General features: G+C 38.0%; 1 protein-coding gene across 1 annotated transcript in view; it reads left to right on the plus strand.

Annotated features, from left to right (window-relative positions):
- Positions 1-3066, plus strand: part of LOC123547331 (ADP-ribosylhydrolase ARH3-like) — a 134740-nt gene extending 131674 nt beyond the window's left edge. The window contains exon 7 of the mRNA XM_045334347.2: positions 634-3066. Coding sequence (XP_045190282.2) covers positions 634-828 — 195 coding nt within the window. The 3' untranslated portion in view covers positions 829-3066. The remainder of the gene's footprint in view (positions 1-633) is intronic.
- The last annotated feature ends 19428 nt before the right edge of the window (positions 3067-22494 follow it).

A 22494-nucleotide genomic window follows, 5' to 3' on the forward strand; every position in this document is an offset into this window, starting at 1 on the left:
TTTTTTTTCAATTGGAGTAGTATGAACTAATAAAAAGTGGATATTATCAGATTAGAACATGTTAAGCAAACTTCAAAAAAAAAAAAAACCCACTCTTCAGAAGGCGTAACAGTTATTTCTTTATATTAGCTGATTTTATATCATGTTTTTATTTCAATTTTATTGTGAAATAAAAGAGTATAAATATGAATCGGCAGTCAAAAATAGATGAATCAACTTCCACTGTTTTTTGTTACAAAAATTTGAAAAACTCTTCTTTTTTTTCTGTAGAATTTTCAAAAAATAATGTTATCATCATATTGATTCAAGTGTTCATTGAACACAGTGTTAGCAATCAGTAAAACCTTACGATAATACAGTATTATATTTGTTTAAAATATGTTCCTGCCCTTCTTCGTTCACTGTTCCTCTTCTTGATTTAATAAGCACCTATTTACCTCTGATCAGGAGAAATCAGGGTAAATCATCTCTTACTAAATTGCGAGATTGGCTTATTTCAGTTCTCCATATTCATTTAATCTTTAGATGACTCCACAATCACTATCAGATATTTGTTAAATGGTTACAATTTTTCAAGACTGCCATTTGTTAAAGAGAATAAATACTAATTTCATCTCCTTACTTTTTTTTCAGGACCGCAATGCGTTTGAGAGAACTATAATGTATGCAATTTCCCTTGGTGGTGACACTGATACTGTAGCAACTATGGCAGGGTCAATAGCTGGAGCACACTATGGCCTTGACCTTATTCCGTCGTCATGGCAACTGTGTTGTGAAGGTCGTTTAGATGCAATGAAAGATGCTGAACAGTTATTTAACTTGACATAAATTTGAACATTTTGTTATGATGTTACCTACAGTGAATACAAACAATTGAACATAAGTAGAGTTGTTGACATTTTATGTGAAACAGCAACTTATTTTCTGTTGCATTCTATTTATAGCACTCAAGTAGCTTGGACATTCATCTTGCAACATCTATTTCAGCTGTAAATTCCAAGTATTAAAACAGCATAAACAGTACAAAAATTGCAAGGTATATATAATGCTACTGTAAGTTTGGAAATATTTTAGATTTTTAATTAATGCTAATTTTTGCGAACTCATTGCATATAGGAATTCAAGAAAATCTTGAATATTTTCTTTCAGTTTCCATCATTTTACTGTAGTTTACTGTTCCTGCATATCTGGAAGTATGTTCATCTGAACTTAATATAATTTTTCTAAGAATACAATACAATGATTAATTCATTGAATGCTGTTAAATAAAATACTAGAAATGAGCCGCGCCATGAGAAAACCAACATAGTGCATTTGCGACCAGCATGGATCCAGACCAGCTTGCACATCCGCGCAGTCTGGTCAGGATCCATGCTGTTCGCTTTCAAAGCCTATTGCAATTAGAGAAACCGTTAGCAGACAGCATGGTACCTGACCAGACTGCACAGATGCGCTTTCAAAGCCTATTGCAATTAGAGAAACCGTTAGCAGACAACATGGATTTTGACCAGACTGCGCAGATGCTGGTCGCAAAGCAACTTTGTTGGTTTTCTCATGGTGCAGCTTAAATATTGATTTTGAGTAAGAAAATATTGCTAATGGTTTGATTTGATTTTACAGTATCGAGAAAAGTTGGGACACTGGAAATGCCGATATACAGAAATCACCAACATTTTCCAGCCATTTCACAGGCTTCTGCTTGTGAATTCATAACTTTGTGAAATTGTCCCTTGGGTATAAAAATAGCAATATTTTCAACACGTAAAAATGTTCCAGTTTACAGTTTTTAGATACTTAACAGATTATTAATGATTTTATTTATGTTTTGATGTGATACTCTTACATGTGATTTAATTGTGCTATGTATATACATTATTCAAGAAATGTTTGCATGGAAAATAAGTAAATTATTTATGGTGGTAGGATACCTATTTTTGTATATATATACTGTATTGTTTGTTGGGTTAAGCACTATTTTTCATCAGTTATATAACAGCTGGCAGCTAACATAACTAATGTTTCTGAATTTCGTTCTAAGTTCTAACCTGAACTCCACAAATAACTGTCAACTTCTCCCCACGAAGCAGAGATGTACTCCACAAATAACTGTCGATATCTCTGCACGAAGCAGAGATGGAGGACCAAATGATTTCAGATACAGTGTCTTTGATCAAATCATTACAGAGAATATAAACTTTGCCTGGGGATTCAACTCACAGCCTTCTGACCTGTAGATATGTGCTGTCCCTATGAGTCTAAGAATCTAAGCTCATTGTTTTGTAATCTGTCTAAACAAGGCAGAGCGGAAATATATGATTCTACACAGTACATTTATGTTCTTTTGTTTTGGCTTGATTTAATAGACACCAAAGGTTCTGGGTGAGCTATTGTGGTGAGTTCTTGTCTTGTCTTCTGGCATCTGTCATTTGGCATTAGTTTTACCTGTAAACAACTTCTTCTTATGAAATATCTGATGGAACATCACCAAACTTGGTATTTAGCATTCTTCTAAGGTTTTCTGTCAAAATTGTTCAAATGGTTCTGCTAGACAGATTTAAGGGCCGCATGGGCTGAAAAAAGTGAAAACCTTTGAACAACTTCTCATGAAATGCCCAATGGATCATCACCAAACTTAGTCCGTAGCATCCTTGTAAGGTCCTCTTTCAAATTTATACATATGATTATGCTTGACTGATTTTTGGGGCCACAAGAGCTAAAAATAAAAAAATATTTAAACAGCTTTTTCTCATGAACCGCATGATGGATCATCACCAAACATGGTTGTAGCATCCTTATACCTAAGGTCATATTCCAGGTTTTTTCAAGTTGTCCTGCTTGACTGATTTATGGGCTGCCAAAGCTAAAAATTAGGGATGGCAACAAATAGCATTTTGGTATCGCATTATTCGATCAACCTTCTAAACTAATATTCAAATTTGATAATCAACAAAACAACTCAAAATCTTACTTGTTTATTATGTCCTAATCAGTGACATGCGTCAATTCTACTGTCATTTTCAGCGGAAATACTTTAGTCAGTGACAAATAAAGACTTACTGTTCTCATCACTGTCTTGTTCAACTTTTGTAGTTAATTAAGTAATCAAATCTATAATTCGCCTTCATTTATATTACAAGTTTTAATAGGGGTCAAAATGGGTTGAGTACTCTACAGTAACAACCACGTTTAGCTTGCAGCACTGATTTGCCAAATATGTTAATAAGAAATGTAAATGTTTAGCTGGAATGTTTTCTCATTATTATGCTGAATGCTACACGTAAATGTTAAGATTTAATAAAGACCATACATGTTTATAAAAGAGAGTTAAGAGGAAGAACACATCAAACACCGGGTAAAGTTAACTTATTTAATAAGATGTACCGGTTTCGGTCATATAATGACCTTTATCAGGATAAAATACAAAGAAATTTCTACACTGAAGTATATAAAATGTGGACGACTTTGATAACAAAATGTTACTATAAATAGATTGGACCTGGCAACTGTTCAGAAATTGTTGGCGTCAGTCCAAATGTAAAAGGAGTTTGTTGTTTTTTTTTGAGTTTTTGTACTAGTAGAAAGAAATTTAAACTTTATTAAATATTCCATAAACTCTGTTAACACAAACTAATTGTTCATTCTCATTACTGACCATTCTGTATTCGTCCTGACATAAAGTATCCGTGCTGGAGCAGGGTGTTGGTTGGATTGGCGAAAATGGCAATGGTATATTGAATGTTAGTGTCCCGATTGATGGTTCTTCCTTAGGCTTCCTACTATGTTTAAGTGTCATCTTGGGTGTCATCTTAGGTGTCATCTTGACATATGGCAATCCGGTTTTTCCAAGCATGATCCTAAATTTAGGTGCCTTCATTAGAGTTTTGTGAGTGGGGTACTGTAATCTAGAAAAAGTTACCTCTTTGTCATGTTTCTTCACTGTGACCTTCACGAATTTTTTTTCCTCAAAACCATGTATCCAGGTTGAGTGGTGCTTAAGGCTATCTCTCCTAACATATAATTTCTCGCACCATGAGCATTTGTATCTCGTGTCGTGGTCTTCATGGGTTTTTTTGTGTCTGTATTTCTGATGTTTTGTTGTTGCATTCTTTTCCACAGATTTCACATAGATATTTGTATTCTGGCATGGTATTGTTTTTCCTTTCATAATCTTCTAATTTTGTAGCGAAATATATTGGTTCTGTCATTGTAAATTAAGTCCTTCTGGTGATTTGGTTCTAAGCTTTTTTATCCAAACATCCTCGGTTCTTAATTGTTTATTGACATCACGTCCTGTTTGTTGGATGATTATGACGTCGATGGCTTTAACGTTCTGATCCTCGCCATTAAAATGGCGGGAAACCGGTTTTACATTGTTCTGTATTCTAATGTCGGCAAGATGTCCATAGAATCTTTCCCCGAGTGTATTGCCTGTTTGGCCAACGTACTGTAATTTACATATCTTATTTAAGTAAATCACGCTGACCATTGTGCATGTATAATGTTCATTAATATTGAACGTTTCTTGAGTTACTGTGCTTGTGAAATTTGTAGAGTTGGACATATATTTGCAAATGATATAGTTTCTGCCACATGTGTAACGGCCACGTTTAAGTTTATTTTGGATTACCTCGGACCAAACCAACATATCCCTTATGTTTTGGATCTTTGGTGTACGGATAAAGTTTTTGTATTATTGATGAAGGCTGTAGAAATATTTGCCTTAAGGATCGGTAAATGTATGTTGAGGATACGTTGTGCTGGTGAGGTAAATGGGCTGTACGTGGTAATGAAAGACCATACATGTTGAGTTTCTCAGACATAGTTCCAGGAGGTCTGACTTGAAAGTCCAGGAGATTTCATCAAAATCCAGAAGATTTTATCGATTCGCAGTTAATGTCTAATTCAGTAGTGTTTGAGCTTGATTATTATGCCCCCCCTTTGAAGAAGGTGGGATATATTGTTTTGCAGATGTCGGTCTGTCCGTCTGTAGACCATTCATTTTCCGGATGATAACTCAAGAATGCTTGGGCCTAGGATCATGAAAGCTGATATGGAGGTTGGTCATAACCAGCTGATGTAGCAGATGACCCCTATTTATTTTGAGGCCAGTAGGTCTAAGGTGACCCGGAACAGTAAAATGGTTTCCAGATAACTCAAGAATGCTTTGGCCTAGGATCATGAAAGTTGATCTGGAGGTTGGTCATGACCAGCAAATGACCCGTATTGATTTTGAGGTCAGTAGGTCAAAGGTCAAGGTCACAATGACCTGGAACAGTTTAACCGTTTCCAGACGATAACTTGAGAATGCTTGGGCCTAGGATCACGAAACTTGATAGGGAGGTTGATCATGACCAGCAGATGACCCTAATGATTTTTAGGGCAGTAGGTCAAAGGTCAAGGTCACAGTGACCCTGAACAGTTAAATGGTTTCTGAATGATAACTTGAGAACCTTTGGGCCTAGGATCATAAATTTTGGTACACAGATGTAACATCATGAAATACAGGTATAGTTTGACTTTGAGGTCAGTAGGTCAAAGTTCAAGGTCACAATGACACAAAACAAACAGTTTCCGGATGATAAGTTGAGAATGCTTGAATCTAGGATAATAATGTTTGGTACATAGGTGTAACATGATAAAAAACAGGTCAGATTCAACTTTGAGGTCAGTAGGTCAAAGATCAAGGTCACAATGACACGAAACAGTTAAACATTTTCCGGATGATAACTTGAGAACACTTGGGCCTAGGATCATGCAAATTGATAGGGAGGTTGGTCATGACCAGCAGATGACACCTAATGATTTTGAGGTCAGTAGGTCACATGTTAAGGTTATAGTGACCTGGAACATTTAAACGGTTTTTGGAAAATAACCAAAGAATGTTTGGGCCCAGGATTACGAAACTTAATAGGGAGGTTGGTCATGACCAGCAGATGACCCCTATTAATTGCGAGTTCAAAAGGTCAAAGGTAAGAGTGACCAGGAACGTTTAAACTGTGTCCAAACAATAACTTGAGAACTCTTGGGCCGAGGATCATGAAACTTCATAGGGAGGTTGATCATAACCAGCAGATGACCCCTATTGATTTTGAGGTCAGTAGGTCAAAAGTCAAGCAAGTTCGGCTTTGACATTGGCTTAGTTCTGTGACAAGGCCATATTGTGGGGTATAATTTGTCACTCCTGTGACAACTCTAGTTAAATATAAATCACAACTATTACATATAAAATAGTTCATCATATATTTAAAAACAGTATAACGCATGAAATACTCAACTGAACAGCAAAATACTTCTCCATACTTCAACTTATCATCTCTGTGAATAAGATATTAAACTGTTTATGGAGTACATGTATTAAATTAATACTGTCATAATGCTTTTATCAAGATATTTTATTAATACATGTTTATCTTTAATATTTCTTATTCACTGGTTGTCTCTACTGTCAGTTAAATTTATTTTCCTGAAACAATGTTTCTTTCTCCCACAAACTTGCTTTTTTTGCTGCTGAACGTAAATCTTTTGTAGACATAAACTCTGTGCAATGTTTTACACTATTCGGTTTGCAAGAAATTAATGCATTAAATGTGTCCTGAGCCAGATTGTCTCTGCTGTCATGTTGTATCTTTCTAAGAATGGAAAAACACCTCTCAAGGTCACTATTTGAGTGGGGCAGGCTGAGTGCTGCAATTGAAACTTTAGATAGAATTGGAAATCTTGGTTTGTTGAGTGGAGTTTTCATATTTGATATGTCTGCCCACCAGCAGTCTAGGGGTGTGACTATGGGGTTCTCTTCTCTGGCCTGCTGATTGAACTGAGGGAACACAGAGACTGGTGTTAGCTGGTAGTCATAGTCCTCGGCAGTTAGCTGTTCACAGTTGGCGTCATTACTACACCCAGACGTCTTTAAGACCCAATTGTTTTTCAAATTTTATAAACTATGAAACAAAGAGAAGGAAACAAAGGACAGGATATGGTATACATGTACATGACAAGATATATTTAACCTTTACCCTGCTGAACTTCTATAATGAAATTGTCCATCTTTCAATTTGGACAGTACCATTAACTGTTAAAAGGAGTGCATACAAAAAAGTCACTGACTGAATAGCGAATAGTGCAGATCATGATCAGGCTGCACTGATGTGCAGGCTGATCATGATCTACACTGGTCGCACAGGCAGAATCAATTGTGTTCAGCATGATAAGGGTTAAGGTTTAGGAGTATGTCGTCAAAAAATAGAAATATTTGATAAACGAACAACGTCTTTACTAACAATCTACCTGACCATTAAATGTTCTGCCGTACTGCCCCATATGATGGATACTTAAAATATTCTCAAAACGTTGTCCCCTTTAAAATGAATACCATTTGTAAAGAAATAAAAATAAATGATTGCCGAGAACTACGTTTAAAGTGGCATTATGCACATCTTACTGCACATAGTAGGTTTTTGGTGAATGTTTTATAAAAGTAATTTTCAGTTGCTGTGCATTTAAATGTGTTAAATTAAAGATAAATGCTGCATAAGTATTTGAAGTTGATGCTTTAGAAAAAAAAATGGACAAAAAAACAATAGTTCTTTTCTTCAGTCTTCTACATAGTGATCTCCCTTACCTTACCTAGGTAGAGATTTCTGAAGTTGAAGGGAAGCCGCTGCTGCATACATTTTGACTTTTCTTAAAAGGACTGCCCCACTCAAAATAAGAAAAGTCATATTTGGAAAGTTGTTTAATCTCGTACTGGTAACAGGGAGAGTTTGGTATATTGGGTTAAAAGCTGTAATTTCCTCCACTATTTTTACACACACATCTATTTCAGCTGGATTTTTATGCCCCCGAAGGGAGGCATATAGTTTTTGAACCGTCTGTCTGTCTGTCGGTCTGTCCGCAATTTTCGTGTCCGGTCCATATCTTTGTCATCGATGGATGGATTTTCAAATAACTTGGCATGTATGTGTACCACAGTAAGACGACGTGCAGTGCGCAAGACCCAGGTCCGTAGCTCAAAGGTCAAGGTCACACTTACATGTTAAAGGATAGTGCATTGATGGGCGTGTCCGGTCCATATCTTTGTCATCGATGGATGGATTTTCAAATAACTTGGCATGAATGTGTACCATAGTAAGACGACATGCAGTGCGCAAGACCCAGGTCCGTAGCTCAAAGGTCAAGGTCACACTTAGACGTTAAAGGATAGTGCATTGATGGGCGTGTCCGGACCATATCTTTGTCATCGATGGATGGATTTTCAAATAACTTGGCATAAATGTGTACCACAGTAAGACGACGTGTCATACGCAAGACCCAGGTCCGTAGCTCAAAGGTCAAGGTCACACTTAGATGTTAAAGGATAGTGCATTGATGGGCGTGTCTGGTCCATATCTTTGTCATCGAAGGATGGATTTTCAAATAACTTCGCATGAATGTGTACCACAGTAAGACGACGTGTCACACGCAAGACCCAGGTCCGTAGCTCAAAGGTCAAGGTCACACTTAGACGTTAAAGGATAGTGCATTGATGGGCGTGTCCGGACCATATCTTTGTCATCGATGGATGGATTTTCAAATAACTTGGCATAAATGTGTACCACAGTAAGACGACGTGTCATACGCAAGACCCAGGTCCGTAGCTCAAAGGTCAAGGTCACACTTAGATGTTAAAGGATAGTGCATTGATGGGCGTGTCTGGTCCATATCTTTGTCATCGAAGGATGGATTTTCAAATAACTTCGCATGAATGTGTACCACAGTAAGACGACGTGTCACACGCAAGACCCAGGTCCGTAGCTCAAAGGTCAAGGTCACACTTAGACGTTAAAGATCATTTTTCATGATAGTGCATTGATGGGCATGTCCGGTCCATATCTTTGTCATTCATGCATGGATTTTAAAATAACTATGCATGAATGTGTGACATAGTAAGACGATGTGTCGCGCGCAAAACCCAGCTCCGTAGGTCAAAGGTCCTAAACTCTAACATCGGCCATAACTATTCATTCAAAGTGCCATCGGGGGCATGTGTCATCCTACGGAGACAGCTCTTGTTACTTGAAAAATGCACAATATACCACTTTAACCTAGTTATGTGAAATTTCAGCACAGGGACATTATTGCAAATGCATTAAAAACTGTCCGAAAGTGTGGCCCCTTTATGCAGCCCTTTTCCAGGATTCAATGTATATATCAGTAAACTGACAGTTGTTGTGTAGATTAATATACATGTTTTATATGCTGTTCAATTTTTATGTGAAACAAACTTTTCTTTCTATGATCTGGTATTGTGTGATTTTTTTTTTCTCAGAATGTAAGGCTTTAGAGTCTTAAACAAGAAACAAGGTACAATGTATACAAAAGTAGTACAGTTACATATAATGAAAGTCGATAGCCGACTCGATAGCCTAGTGGTAGAGCATCCGCTTCGAGTGCGAGAGGTCGTGGGTTCAATCCCTGGCCGTGTCATACCAAAGACGTGAAGAATGGTTCTAATGTCCTGTGTTTCCATGGCACAACTGAATCATACATTAAAAAGTCCGATTTCTTGCATTTCCTTGGCATTTGTTCACAATCATAACTAGAATCATAAGATGAACGTGATAGTAGTTTTAGAAGTACCTTGTTGTCCATAGGCCTTTCTAAGTTTCCTCCGCTACCTTATGCTGATGATGTGACAAAATTGGGAGACGCTTGTAACATGTGGAACCAGTAACAAGTTGAGCACCAATAAAGATTTTGTAGTGTCCACCGATGCTGGCTGATGATGTTTATTTAGTTCAGCACTAATGGTCTCCTTTACCCTAGAGACTAGAGTACTGTCTGTGTTCTATACCGCCAGACACGTGTTTAATATTCGGCACACTATACAGTATATCACTGAACATGAAACATCAGTCTCAGTACACATGTATGTTGTAGCCTCTGTTAGCACATTTACACAGTCCAAACATTCACTAACAATGCCCAACTTGGAGTCACTTTTCTTGTGAAAATGTTATCCAGCCTATATCCAGGGTATTGTCTATTACAACGTGCCATTGCTCACATAGTCTCTGAAGCATGGGCTGATTAGAATTCCAGCATGTGGGCACATCCTGTACAAGAAAGTTCTCTTTTTCTCCAAGACCTTGTTGGCATTCCTTCATCTATGCCGTTATCTTGCAGAATGTTTAAAATGCCCCACAAGCTGTCTGCATCTAGCAACAGTCTTTGATACAGATGTAATCTTTAATGCAGGCTTTCACAAACACAACTGTAACGTATGTCCAAAGCAACCCAGGTGATCTCAGTTCTCACCCTTTGCTCTCGCACTTACCATGTTGGGTGCATTATCATGCATATGGGTATGGATCTTCCCATCCAGACTGAACTCAGAAACACAGTCTTTCAGTTTATGCTCCAAGTTCTCCCCAGTATTATGTGCCGGCATTGTCCTGGTGGGCAACACTTTTTATTAGATTCCCAGTTTGTGTTGATGTGGTGTTCTGTGACAGTTATATATCTTTCCATGGAGTTAGAAGTCCATGTGTGGATTGCGATGGTGGCCAGTTAGAAGAAATCAAGTTCTTTTGTTGGAATGCCTTTTTTTCACTTGTATTGTTTAATGATATGGGCATGCACAGTATTCCAAAAAGGAACTTGGTAATCCTGAGCCACTATATGCATAAGTTTATGGAAATCTTCACCTTCCATAACACTGGACTTGTTTTCTTCACTTTTCAGCATTTTTCTTTACTTGAATACATCTTTGATCATCTTGAATTTTCAGTCTTTAGATCAAGTGCTGGTCGGTGTCTTTAATGACTGGCTTTAACACATATCGCAAGCAAAACAATTTGTAACTGATTATGTAGCAATTTGTCACAGTAAAACAGTATTTGAATATTTGTGTGATGGACGAATACTCGAATATATTTGTTGCCGTTCCTACTTTGTGTTGATTCGCCGTAAAACCCAACTCACTCACTTCTTAAAATAGGAAAACAACTTTCAATGACTTCTTGATGTAACGTAACCAAACTTGGTCTAAAGCATCCTTGTAAGATCCTCTCTTAAATTTTTTCAGTGGTTCCACTGGACTGATTTTAGGGGTTGTCAGAGCTAAAAATAGAAAAACCATTAAATCACTTCTTCTCATGAACCATTTGATGGATTATTGACAAACCTTAACAGATTTTTACCAAACTTGGTTAGTACCATGCTTGCAAGGTCCTCTTTTAGATTGATTCAAATAGTTCCACTTGACTAATTTAAGATGCCACCAAAGCTAAAAGAAGAAACAACTTCTCCTCTTGTATTGCCAGATGGATCGCCACCAAACTCTGTCTGTAGCAACTTTGTAAGGTCCTCTCTCAAATTTATATGACTAATTCTGAAAAGAGAAAAATAAGTTACTTCTCCTCTTGAACTGCATGATTAAAAACATCATCAAACTTTGTGTGTAGCATCCTGGAAAAGTCTTCTCTCAAATTTGTTCAAATGGTTCCACTAGAGCTATGAATAGAAAAAAAAACCTTTAAATAACTTAGCCTGTAGCATATGTGTCAGGTCATCTCAGAGTTTTTAGCTCGAATATTCAAAGAATAGTAGAGCTATAATTGGTCTCGCCCGTGTGTCGGCGTCCGCATCCCGATTTGGTTAATTTTTTGTATGTAAGCTGGTATCTCAGTAACCACTTGTGAGAATGGATAGAAACTTCACACACTTGTTCACTGTCATGATCTGACATGCACTAAGCAGGTCCCATAACACTTCTTTGCATTTAAAGCTCACCTGAGCACAAAGTGCTCATGGGGAGCTATTGTGATCATGCTGTGTCTGTCAAGTCATCCGTCCGTCGTCAACAGTATTGTTTAAACGACATCTCCTCCAAAACCACTGAATGGATTTTGATGAAACTTTACATGCATGTTCCACTACCAAAGTTGTTCAAACGGTTCCGCTTGGTTGTTCATAGGGGCAGCCAGAGCTAAAAATAGAAAAATCTTCAAATGACATCTCCGCCGAAACCAACGGTCCGATTTTGAAATAATTTAGCACAAATGTCCTTATGTCACCCTCTACCAAAATTGTTCCAATTGTTTTGATTTGTCAAAAAACATGGCCACCAGTGGGTGTGGTCACTTCCCTATAGGTATATAGTGGAAACTTTAAAAATCTTCTTTTGTGAAACAGCTGCCTAGATTTTAAAATAATTTTACACAAATGGTCCTTCTGTGACCCTCTGATTATTTTGATTTTTCAAAAAACATGGCCGCTAGAGAGCGTGGTTACTTTTCCCTATATGTATATAGTGGAAACTATATAAATTGTGTGACATGTATATAATATAGGCTAACATAGAAGAAACCTAACTCTGTACTTGTACCTGTTACATTATACAAATGCACTTGAAGCCTTGTACAGGTGAGCACTTTAGGGTCAATGACCCTCTTATACAAAATTATGCCCTTTTTTGACTTTTGTATTCATTCAATTGACAAGGCTGTTGAATAGTCGAGCGTTGCTGTCCTCCGACAGCTCTTGTTTTCAGATGGCTCCATTTAATTAATTTAGGGGCTGTAAGAGCTAAAAAAAACCCAAAAAAAAACATTAAACAAAATCTTCTTGGAACTGCTTGATGGATAATCGCTAAACTTGGTCTGTAGAATCCTTCTATGGACCTCTCTCACTTTTAGATGCTGCCACAGTAAAATATAGAGAATGCTTTAAATAACTTTTAATGAACTTCTTAATGGATGTTCATTAAATTTGATCAGAAGCAAGGTCTAAATGTCTCTGTCCTCCTCAGGTGAGCGAATTAGGCCCATATGAGCCTAGTGTTTTTCAAACATCATTCTTTTCCATTATTAACCCTTTTCAAGTAGGACACGACTGGTTCTGCCTTTGCGAACAGTGTAGGTCATGATCAGTCTGGATGTGCAGGCTGATTAAGATCTGCACTGTTCATCATTCAGTATCTCTTTAGTAAGCACCTCTTTTTATAGTCAATGGTACTGTCCAAGTTGAGAGATGGACAAGTTCATTATAGAATGAAGGTATCTGGTTTAGAGGGATTTAGCTTCATGTATTTTATCCAGAATATAAATTTAAATAATATATATTTTTGAATGGCTTGCTAGCCTGATTTACTGCCTGAGTTCTGAAGGACCAAGTTTAATAGCATTGCATTGTATCTATGGACTGGCAATTTATATAAGGAGTGGTGAATAATGTAATATTATCAACATTTAATTGGTGGTCTTGCAAGGTTTTCATGTCAGATTTTTCAAAATTAAATTTTTTAATATTATGACCAGTTTTTGGCTGGAATTTAAAATGGCTTCTGAAGCAAAATGGTTTAGGTCAAACATATTAGAGTATATTCAGAACTTGGCAATACCTTCACATGAAGTTTAGAGAGAGATCTGGTTGTGGGAGGCCATTTTTTAGGCACTCTACTGTAAACATATACACATTTTGTTACCGGTACATTATTCTCAGTGAATTATTCAAATATAACTTTGAAATATGCCTGGGAATTTCAAAGTGAAAATATATCAAATGTTTTTTTTGTGCCCCCCCCCCCCCTCCCCATGAGTCGTGGGGGCATATAGATTTGGTCTTGTCCCTGTGTCCGTCCGTCAAAAGTTTGTGACGTGCTTAGCTCGAAAAGTATTTGATATAAATTGATGAAACCTTGCATGAGTCTTTATCATTATATATACTTGCGCACCTCCTATTTTTCGTCTGGCTCCACCCCCTATTTTCAGAGTTAAGGCCCCTGAAATAGTCATTGTGACACGCCTAGCTCAAAAAGTATTTTATATAGATTCATGAAACCATGAATGAGTCTTAATATGATATGAACTTGCGCACCTCTTATTTCTCATTTGGGTCCGCCTCCTATTTTCAGAGTTATGGCCCCTGAAATAGTCAAAAATGCACATTTTCACCTTGTGACGCACCTATCTTAAAAAAAGTATTTCATATAAATTGATTAAACCTTGCATGAGTTTTTATCATGATATATACTTGCGCACCTCTTATTTTTCTTCTGGCTCCACCCCCTATTTTCAGAGTTATGGCCCCTGAAATAGTTAGAAATGCACATCTTCACCTTGTGACACTCCTAGCTCAAAAAGTATTTGATATAGATTCATGAAACCTTGAATGGGTCTTAATCATGATATGAACTTGCGCACCTCCTATTTTTCAATTGGGTCCGCCCCCTATTTTCAGATTTATTGCCCCAGAAATAGTCAAAAATGCGACGCACTTAGTTAAAAAAGTATTTAATATAAATGGTTGAAAACTTGCAGAAGTCTTTATCATGATATAAACTTCCACACCTCTTATTTTTTGGCTGACTTCACCCCCTATTTTTAAAGTTATGGCCCCTGAAATAGTAAAAAAAAAATGCACATTTTCACCTAATAATGTGCCTAGCTCTAAAAGTATTTGATGTAAATTCATGAAACCTTGCTTGAGTCTTTATCATGATGTGACCTTGCACTATTGGCATTCTTCTTGAGAATCTTAGCACTCATTACAGTTATGGCCCTTGAAATAGCCAAAATACTGGATATTTTGTTTGTGATGCATGTTTTGGTATCAAGAGATACCCAGTTTATGAATATATAAAACACAAAACGTGTTACTTGTATCGCATGCATTATCAGACTAAAGCTTCTATATAGAGGGGAGTGTGCCAGAATTATAAAAATCATTACGCATGCACAATACATGAATATTCAACATGGAACATTCTGTTCGTTTTGTTCTTTTTAAAACTTTTTTAAACCTTTAACTAGTGTCTCTGGATGTAGTAGATGGTTGGTTTTGATTATAAGTCACTGATTATAAGTAATACTGATTAGCATAAACATAATGCTAATTTTGATATTGAAATATAATATTATAAGTTATTTTAATGTTTTATTTAACTGTTGTTATATTCCACCTAGACAAACAACTGTTTGTTATCAGTTAATGTTTATATCACTCAACCCAGTCTTTGTTCGAGAACTCTGCTGGTGGCCTGACTTCTCGACCTGTAATCGTGATATAATGCTGTGAGGAATTTTTACTTGAAATAATTTCAAGCCTTGCAGATTGTACAGGCTGTGGGTTCTGATTGGGGAATTTTCCACAGGGTCAGTGTGGGAAGGGTTATGGTGTGATGTGTTTATTAATTTGCGGTTCCTGTGGTACTCTTGACTTTCAATTGACTGTAGTTTGTCTTTAAGTTTATCTTGTTCCTAACGGGGCACACAATGGGGTCGGCATTTTCCTTGAGCTCAATTGAGCATTTCCCCTCAAAGGTCCCAATCACTTGAAATATGTCATTAATTCAGACAAAATAGCAGATTTGTCTGGGCTCTGTTTCTTAATTGCATAGGTTAGTTTTATTAACCCTAACTCAGACGCAGTCTGGAGATTTATTAGTGCGAGGGCGTTGACCTGAACAACTATGTAGAACTCAGCATGCGTATGTGTTTCTTTGTATGAACACTGCATCCGTACTTTCTCTAGAACGGTTAGCTGGTTTCCTGTGTAAGAGGTCAATTTGGAGTCAGTGGGTGACAAGGAGTAATGAAGGTCATTGTGTTGGAATAATTGGGAAGGGAGAATATTTACTTGGCTGCCTGTATCAATCTTAGCTTTGATTTTGGTATCGTTTTTGCCAACAGAAATTTGAACAACAGCATTGCCAGGTCGAGAAGAAAGACTACTTACAGTGTGTACGAAAAATTCCAAATCACTCGAGTCACTCACAATATTCCTCATTTTCAACGTAATTTACATGTTTGATGTATGTTTTGCACATTTTTGCAAAGTAATTATGTCTCCCCCAGGAGACATATTGTTTTTGCCCTGTCCGTCCGTCTGTCTGTCCTTCCGTCCGTCCGTCCGTCCGTCCGTCCATCCGTCCGTCCATACGTCACACTTCATTTCCGAGCAATAACTAGAGAACCATTTGACCTAGAACCTTCAAACTTCATAAGGTTGTAGGGCTGCTGGAGTAGACGACCCCTATTGATTTTGGGGTCACTCCGTCAAAGGTCAAGGTCACAGGGGCCTGAACATTGAAAACCATTTCCGATCAATAACTAGAGAACCACTTGACCCAGAATGTTGAAACTTAATAGGATGATTGGTCATGAAGAGTAGATGACCCTATTGTTTTGGGTCCTCCATCGAAGGTCAAGGTCCAGGGGCCTGAACTTGAAAACCATTTCCAATCAATAACTAGAGAACCACCTGACCTAGAATATTGAAACTTCATAGGAGATTGTACTGCATGTAGTATGACCCCTATCGCTTTTGGGGTCACTCCATTAAAGGTCAAGGTCACAAGGGCCTGAACATTGAAAACCATTTCCTGTCAGTAACTTGAGAACCACTTGACCCAGAATGTTGAAACTTAATAGGATGATTGTTCATGCAGAGTAAATGACCCCTATTGTTTTTGGGGTCACTCTGTTAAAGGTCAAGGTCACAGGGGCCTGAACATAACCAGTTCCGATCAATAACTTGAGAACCACTTGACCCAGAATGTTTAAACTTCATAGGATGATTGGACATGAAAACCATTTTTCGATCATAACTAAGAGAACCACTTGACCATCAATTTGTGAAAACTTCATAGGATGATTGGTCATGAAGAGTAGATGACCCCTATGATTTTGGGGTCACTCCATCAAAGGTCAAGGTCACAGGGGCCTGAACATTGAAAACCATTTCCAATCAATAACTTAGAGAACCACTGACCCAGAATGTTGAAACTTATAGGATGATTGTACATGCAAAGTAGATGACCCTTATCGCTTTTTGGGGTCACTCCATTAAAGGTCAAGGTCACAAGGGCCTGAACATTGAAACCATTTCCGTCAGTAACTTGAGAACCACTTGACCCAGAATGTTGAAACTTAATAGGATGATTGAACATGCAGAGTAGATGACCCCTATTGATTTTGGGGTCAGTCTAATAAAGATCAAGGTCACAGTGGCCTGTTCATGTAAAATCATTTTTTGGAAATAACTTGAGAACCACTTGACCTACAATGTTGAAACTAAATAGGATGATTGGACATGCAGAGTAGATGACCCCTATTTATTTTGAGGTCACTTGATCAAAGGTCAAGGTCACAGGAGCCTGAACAGTGACTTGAGAACCACTAGGCCACTAGTGTTGTAATTTAGCGGGATGACTGGACATGCCAAGTAGATGATCCCTATTGCAGCCAACCATCAGTGTCTCTTTGACTTTCGCTCCTGACCCCTATTGTCTTCGTGCCTATAGGACTTTGCATCGGGGGAGACATGCGCTTTTTTACAAAAGCATTTTCTAGTTGTATTTAGAGCACTTGTTGCAAGTTTGTCCCAAAGCTACACAGTCTTCTCGCCTCTTGTGTTTCTTTTCCCCACCCACACCTGGAGCACTGGTCGTCTGGATGTTCACGTTTCTCGGGCTTTTTCCGTCGTCTCCATCCAGTGTTGCTCTGACTTCCGTACTGGGGCCTGGACCGTTTTCAAATGGGTTTCTGCTTACGAACCCGGTCAACGTCCAATTCGTTTTCTTTCTTTTTCATATCCTGTAGTTGTTTTCTGTTGAACTCGTATGATTGTACAATTTGTATAGCATCTTCCTTTGTCAAGTCCTTGCCCTTCGCGAGCATTTTCTCTCTGACTTTTTCAGAGCATCCGAAGACAATCCTATCTCGGATCATTTGGTCCGTGCGGTCTATCGTGCCAAAATCACAGTCTTTCGAGATTATGGTTAATCTTGCTATGTATTCATCTATTGGCTCACTGTTCTGTGTTTCACGGTAAAATTTGTAACGTACATACACGGGATTGGCCTTGGGTTCACAGAACTCTTTGAATTTTGTAGAAATTGTTTTAGCTACTTTGTTTTGTTCGTCTATTAAATTCCACGAGGAGTGTTTTGTTCTTCCTTTGTCTCCAATCCAAAGTAAAATGTATGTACATTGTTCTTTTCCGGTACTTCCCTTGAGGGGACCGTCAAACATTAGTTTACAATGTTTCTGGAACTAAAAAATATTCCATGCTTCTGGTAAGTTGCTCGATTCCCAGTCCATGGTTGGATAAGGTACACCTTTTAAATCCATCTTTTTCACTAAATGTCTATAATTAATTATGAATGAATGAAAATGTTTTTATCCCAATTCTGTCACCATGTTTTGGTATCGACAGATACCCAATTTATGAATATATAAAACACAACACGTGTTACTTGTATTGCATGCATTATCAGACTAAAGCTTCTATATAGAGGGAGTGCGCCAGAATTATAAAAATCATTACGCATGCGCAATACATGAATATTCAACATCTAACAATGCTCATAGCTCAAAAAGTATATGGCCTAGAATAATGAATCCTTTTCATTAAATGTTTGTTGAGGCTATACCCCATTGAGACTGCAAACATTTGAATTATTGCTCCTTTATTTGTGACAAATGTATCAGTGGGGGCACACCCTGTGTCCTACAGACATAATTTTCATTGTTATGTTTGAGCGAAAATGCATAAAATGTTATTAACCTTTAGCCTGCTAGCGGCAAGTAATTTTGCCTTTGCGACCAGTGCAGACCAAGACATGCAGGCTGATCATGGTATGTACTGGTCGCTATCAAGTTAGTAGATTTTCAGTGAACATGCCTTTGAATAATGAGTTGAATGGTGGACCAGGCCTTTTTAGAGATTTAGTAGGCTAAAGATTAAATCCTTGGAAAAGATTTGAAATTAGAAAAGGTGTGATTGTCATACTATATGCATATTTTTATTGGTAACATTATTATATTTTTGATGAAATGATGAATGGTATTTTGGGACAATGTATTGACATATAACATAGGATCTGTGTTTGAACGAAATTTGATTAAAATCTATTGTTTTCTTTGAAAGTGGCTTATTTACCACACACTGTGAAACATTACTACATGTAGTTTTTAGCTCACCTGTCATATAGTGACAAGGTGAGCTTTTGTGATCACCCTTCTTCCATCGCCCGTTGTCAGTGCGTGCGTCCGTCCGTCCGTCAATAATTTCTTGTCTGCACGATAGTGGTTTCAGTTATGATTTTATTTTAACCAAACTTGCACACAACTTGTATCACCATAAGATCTTGGTTCCTTTCTTGAACTGGCCAGATCCCATTATGGGTTCCAGAGTTATGGCCCCTGAAAGGGCCAAAATCAGCTATTTTGACCTTGTCTGCACAATAGCAGCTTCATTTATGATTTTATTTTAACCAAACTGGCACACAACTTGTCATAAGATCTTGTTCCTTTCTTGAACTGGCCAGATTCCATTATGGGTTCCAGAGTGATGGCCCCTGAAAGGACCAGGATTATCTATTTTGACCTTGTCTGCACAATAGCAGCTTCGTTTATGATTGGAATTTAATCAAACTTGCACAAAACTTGTGTCACCATAAGATCTCGGTTCCTTTCTTGAACCGGCCAGATCCCTTAATGGCTACCAGAGTTATGGCCCCTGAAATGGCCAAAATTAGCTATTTTGACCTTGTCTGCACAATAGCAGCTTCATTTTTTATTTGATTTTAACCAAACTTGCACACAACTTGTATCACCACAAGATCTTGGTTCCTTTCTTGAACTGGCCAGATTCCATTATGGGTTCCAGAGTTATGGCCCCTGATAGGGCCAGTATTAGCTATTTTGACCTTGTCTGCACAAAATAGCAGCTTCATTTATGATTTGAATTTAATCAACTTGCACAAACCTGGTGTCACCATAAGATCTTGGTGCCTTTCTTGAACCGTCCAGATCCCAAAATGGGTTCCAGAGTTATGGCTACTGAAAGGGCCAAAATTAGCCATTTTGACCTTGTCTGCACAATAGCAGCTTCGTTTATGATTTGGTTTTTAACCAAACTTGCACACAACTTGTATCACCATAAGATCTTGATTCCTTTTTATACGCCCAAAAGGGACGTATTATGTTATCGCCTCGGTGTCCGTCTGTTTGTCTGTTGGTTAGCAACTTCCCTTCCGCTCTGTAACTCTTGAACCCCTTGAAGGATTTCAAAGAAACCTGACGCAAATTTTCACCTCATCGAAACAACATGCAGAGCGCATGTTTTGGATGGCACACTTCAGGGTCAAGGTCGCACTTAGGGGCAAAGGTCATATGACTTTGTTTTGTGTGTATATTGCTCTGCTTTTGCGTTGTATTGCAGTGCTCTTGTTTTTATTTGGCAGATCCTTCTTTTGTTCACTTACAATAATTTTTTAATTACTTCCCTTTTATGTAACCATAAATAGCTTATTAATTTTAGTAACTTTTTAGCTCACCTGAGCAATGCTCAGGTGAGTTTTTCTGATCGCTCGATGTCCGGCGTCCGGCGTCCGTCATCTGTCGTCTGTCGTCCGTCGTCTGTCAACATTTAGCTTGTGTATGCGATAGAGGCTGTATTTTTCAATTAATCTTCATGAATATTGGTCAGAATGATAACCTTGATGAAATCTAGGCCGAGTTCGAAAATGGGTCATCTCGGGTCAGAAACTAGGTCACTAGGTCAAATCAAAGAAAAACCTTGTGTATGCGATAGAGGCTGTATTTATGTCTACCCCAGGAGACATATTGTTTTTGCCCTGTCCGTCCGTCCGTACGTCACACTTCATTTCCGAGCAATAACTGGAGAACCATTTGACCTAGAACCTTCAAACTTCATAGGGTTGTAGGGCTGCTGGAGTAGACGACCCCTATTGTTTTTGGGGTCACTCCATCAAAGGTCAAGGTCACAGGGACCTGAACATTGAAAACCATTTCCGATCAATAACTAGAGAACCACTTGACCCAGAATGTTGAAACTTCATAGGATGATTGGCCATGAAGAGTAGATGACCCCTATTGATTTTGGGGTCCCTCTGTCAAAGGTCAAGGTCACGGGGGCCTGAACATTGAAAACCATTTCCGATCAATAACTGGAGAACCACTTGACCCAGAATGTTGAAACTTCGTAGGATGATTGGCCATGAAGAGTAGATGACCCCTATTGGTTTTGGGGTCACTCCGTCAAAGGTCAAGGTCACAGGGACCTGAACATTGAAAACCATTTCCGATCGATAGCTAGAGAACCACTTGACCCAGAATGTTGAAACTTCATAGGATGATTGGTCATAAAGAGTAGATGACCCCTTTTGATTTTGGGGTCACTCCATCAAAGGTCAAGGTCACAGGGGCCTGAACATGGAAAACCATTTCCGATCAATAACTAGGGACCACTTGACCCAGAATGTTGAAACTTCATAGGATGATTGGACATGACAAGTAGATGACCCCTATCGATTTTGGGGTCACTCCATTAAAGGTCAAGGTCACAGGGGCCTGACCATTGAAAACCATTTCCGGTCAGTAACTTGAGAACCACTTGACCCAGAATGTTGAAACTTAGTAGGATGATTGGTCATGCAGAGTAGATGACCCCGAACGATTTTGGGGTCACTCTGTGAAAGGTCAAGGTCACAGGGGCCTGAACATTGAAAACCATTTCTGGTCATTAACTTAAGAACCACTTGACCCAGAATGATGAAACTTCATAGGATGATTGGTCATGCAGAGTAGATGACCCCTAACGATTTTAGGGTCACTCTGTTAAAGGTCAAGGCCACATGGGCCTGAACATGGAAAACCATTTCCAATCAAACTCAAACATTTTATTGCTGAAGGCCGCCGGCCCATGACAACATAGTATAACAAAATATATATTACACCTATTGGCAATGTGGTGTATGGTACATAATTGTATATACATGTACAAGTCAGTTCAAAAGATCTTTTCTGAGTTTGCTTGCATACCATATATACATTGCTAAATTATTGACAATAATTTCATTAGAAGAAGACATCAATATATAGAACTTGTGTACATTGACATTCGTAAAGAATTTGTAAGGAATATACTTATGCCTGAGATCGCTATACACAGGACATTTAAGAACAAAATGATACTCTGTCTCTTTATCGCCTTGACAAAGTCTGCAAATACGTTGATGCCTAGGAATATTATTATATCGTCCTATTTCAATATCCAAATCATGTGCTGAACATCTTAGTTTACTTAAAGCACTTCTAAATTTTCGAATATTTACACAATTCAGATAACATTCATGTTCAAACCGTAATTTAAAACAAGCATATGTGCTGAGTTTACTACTATCTCTAACCTTGCCAAACCATTCTTGGATACATTGGTCAATCAGTCTGCCTACAAAATTCTTAATAAATACATTTTCATCATGCACATTCTGTTCCAACCATACATATCCGAAGCCTACATTATTCAGTAAACTTTTGACTCTTGTAGCCCAGTTATTTTGACCACTTTGGTCTAAAATATACATCATATCATACGCTTTACGGACATATCTACTTTGATCTAGCTTTAATATGCGTAGCCAGTATTTTATTACTCTTTTAGCCGTAGAAACAAACATAGGATGTCTACCACAATCTCCTACAACCG

This window comes from Mercenaria mercenaria, chromosome 9 (assembly GCF_021730395.1).
Source record: "Mercenaria mercenaria strain notata chromosome 9, MADL_Memer_1, whole genome shotgun sequence".
Taxonomy (NCBI): domain Eukaryota; kingdom Metazoa; phylum Mollusca; class Bivalvia; order Venerida; family Veneridae; genus Mercenaria; species Mercenaria mercenaria.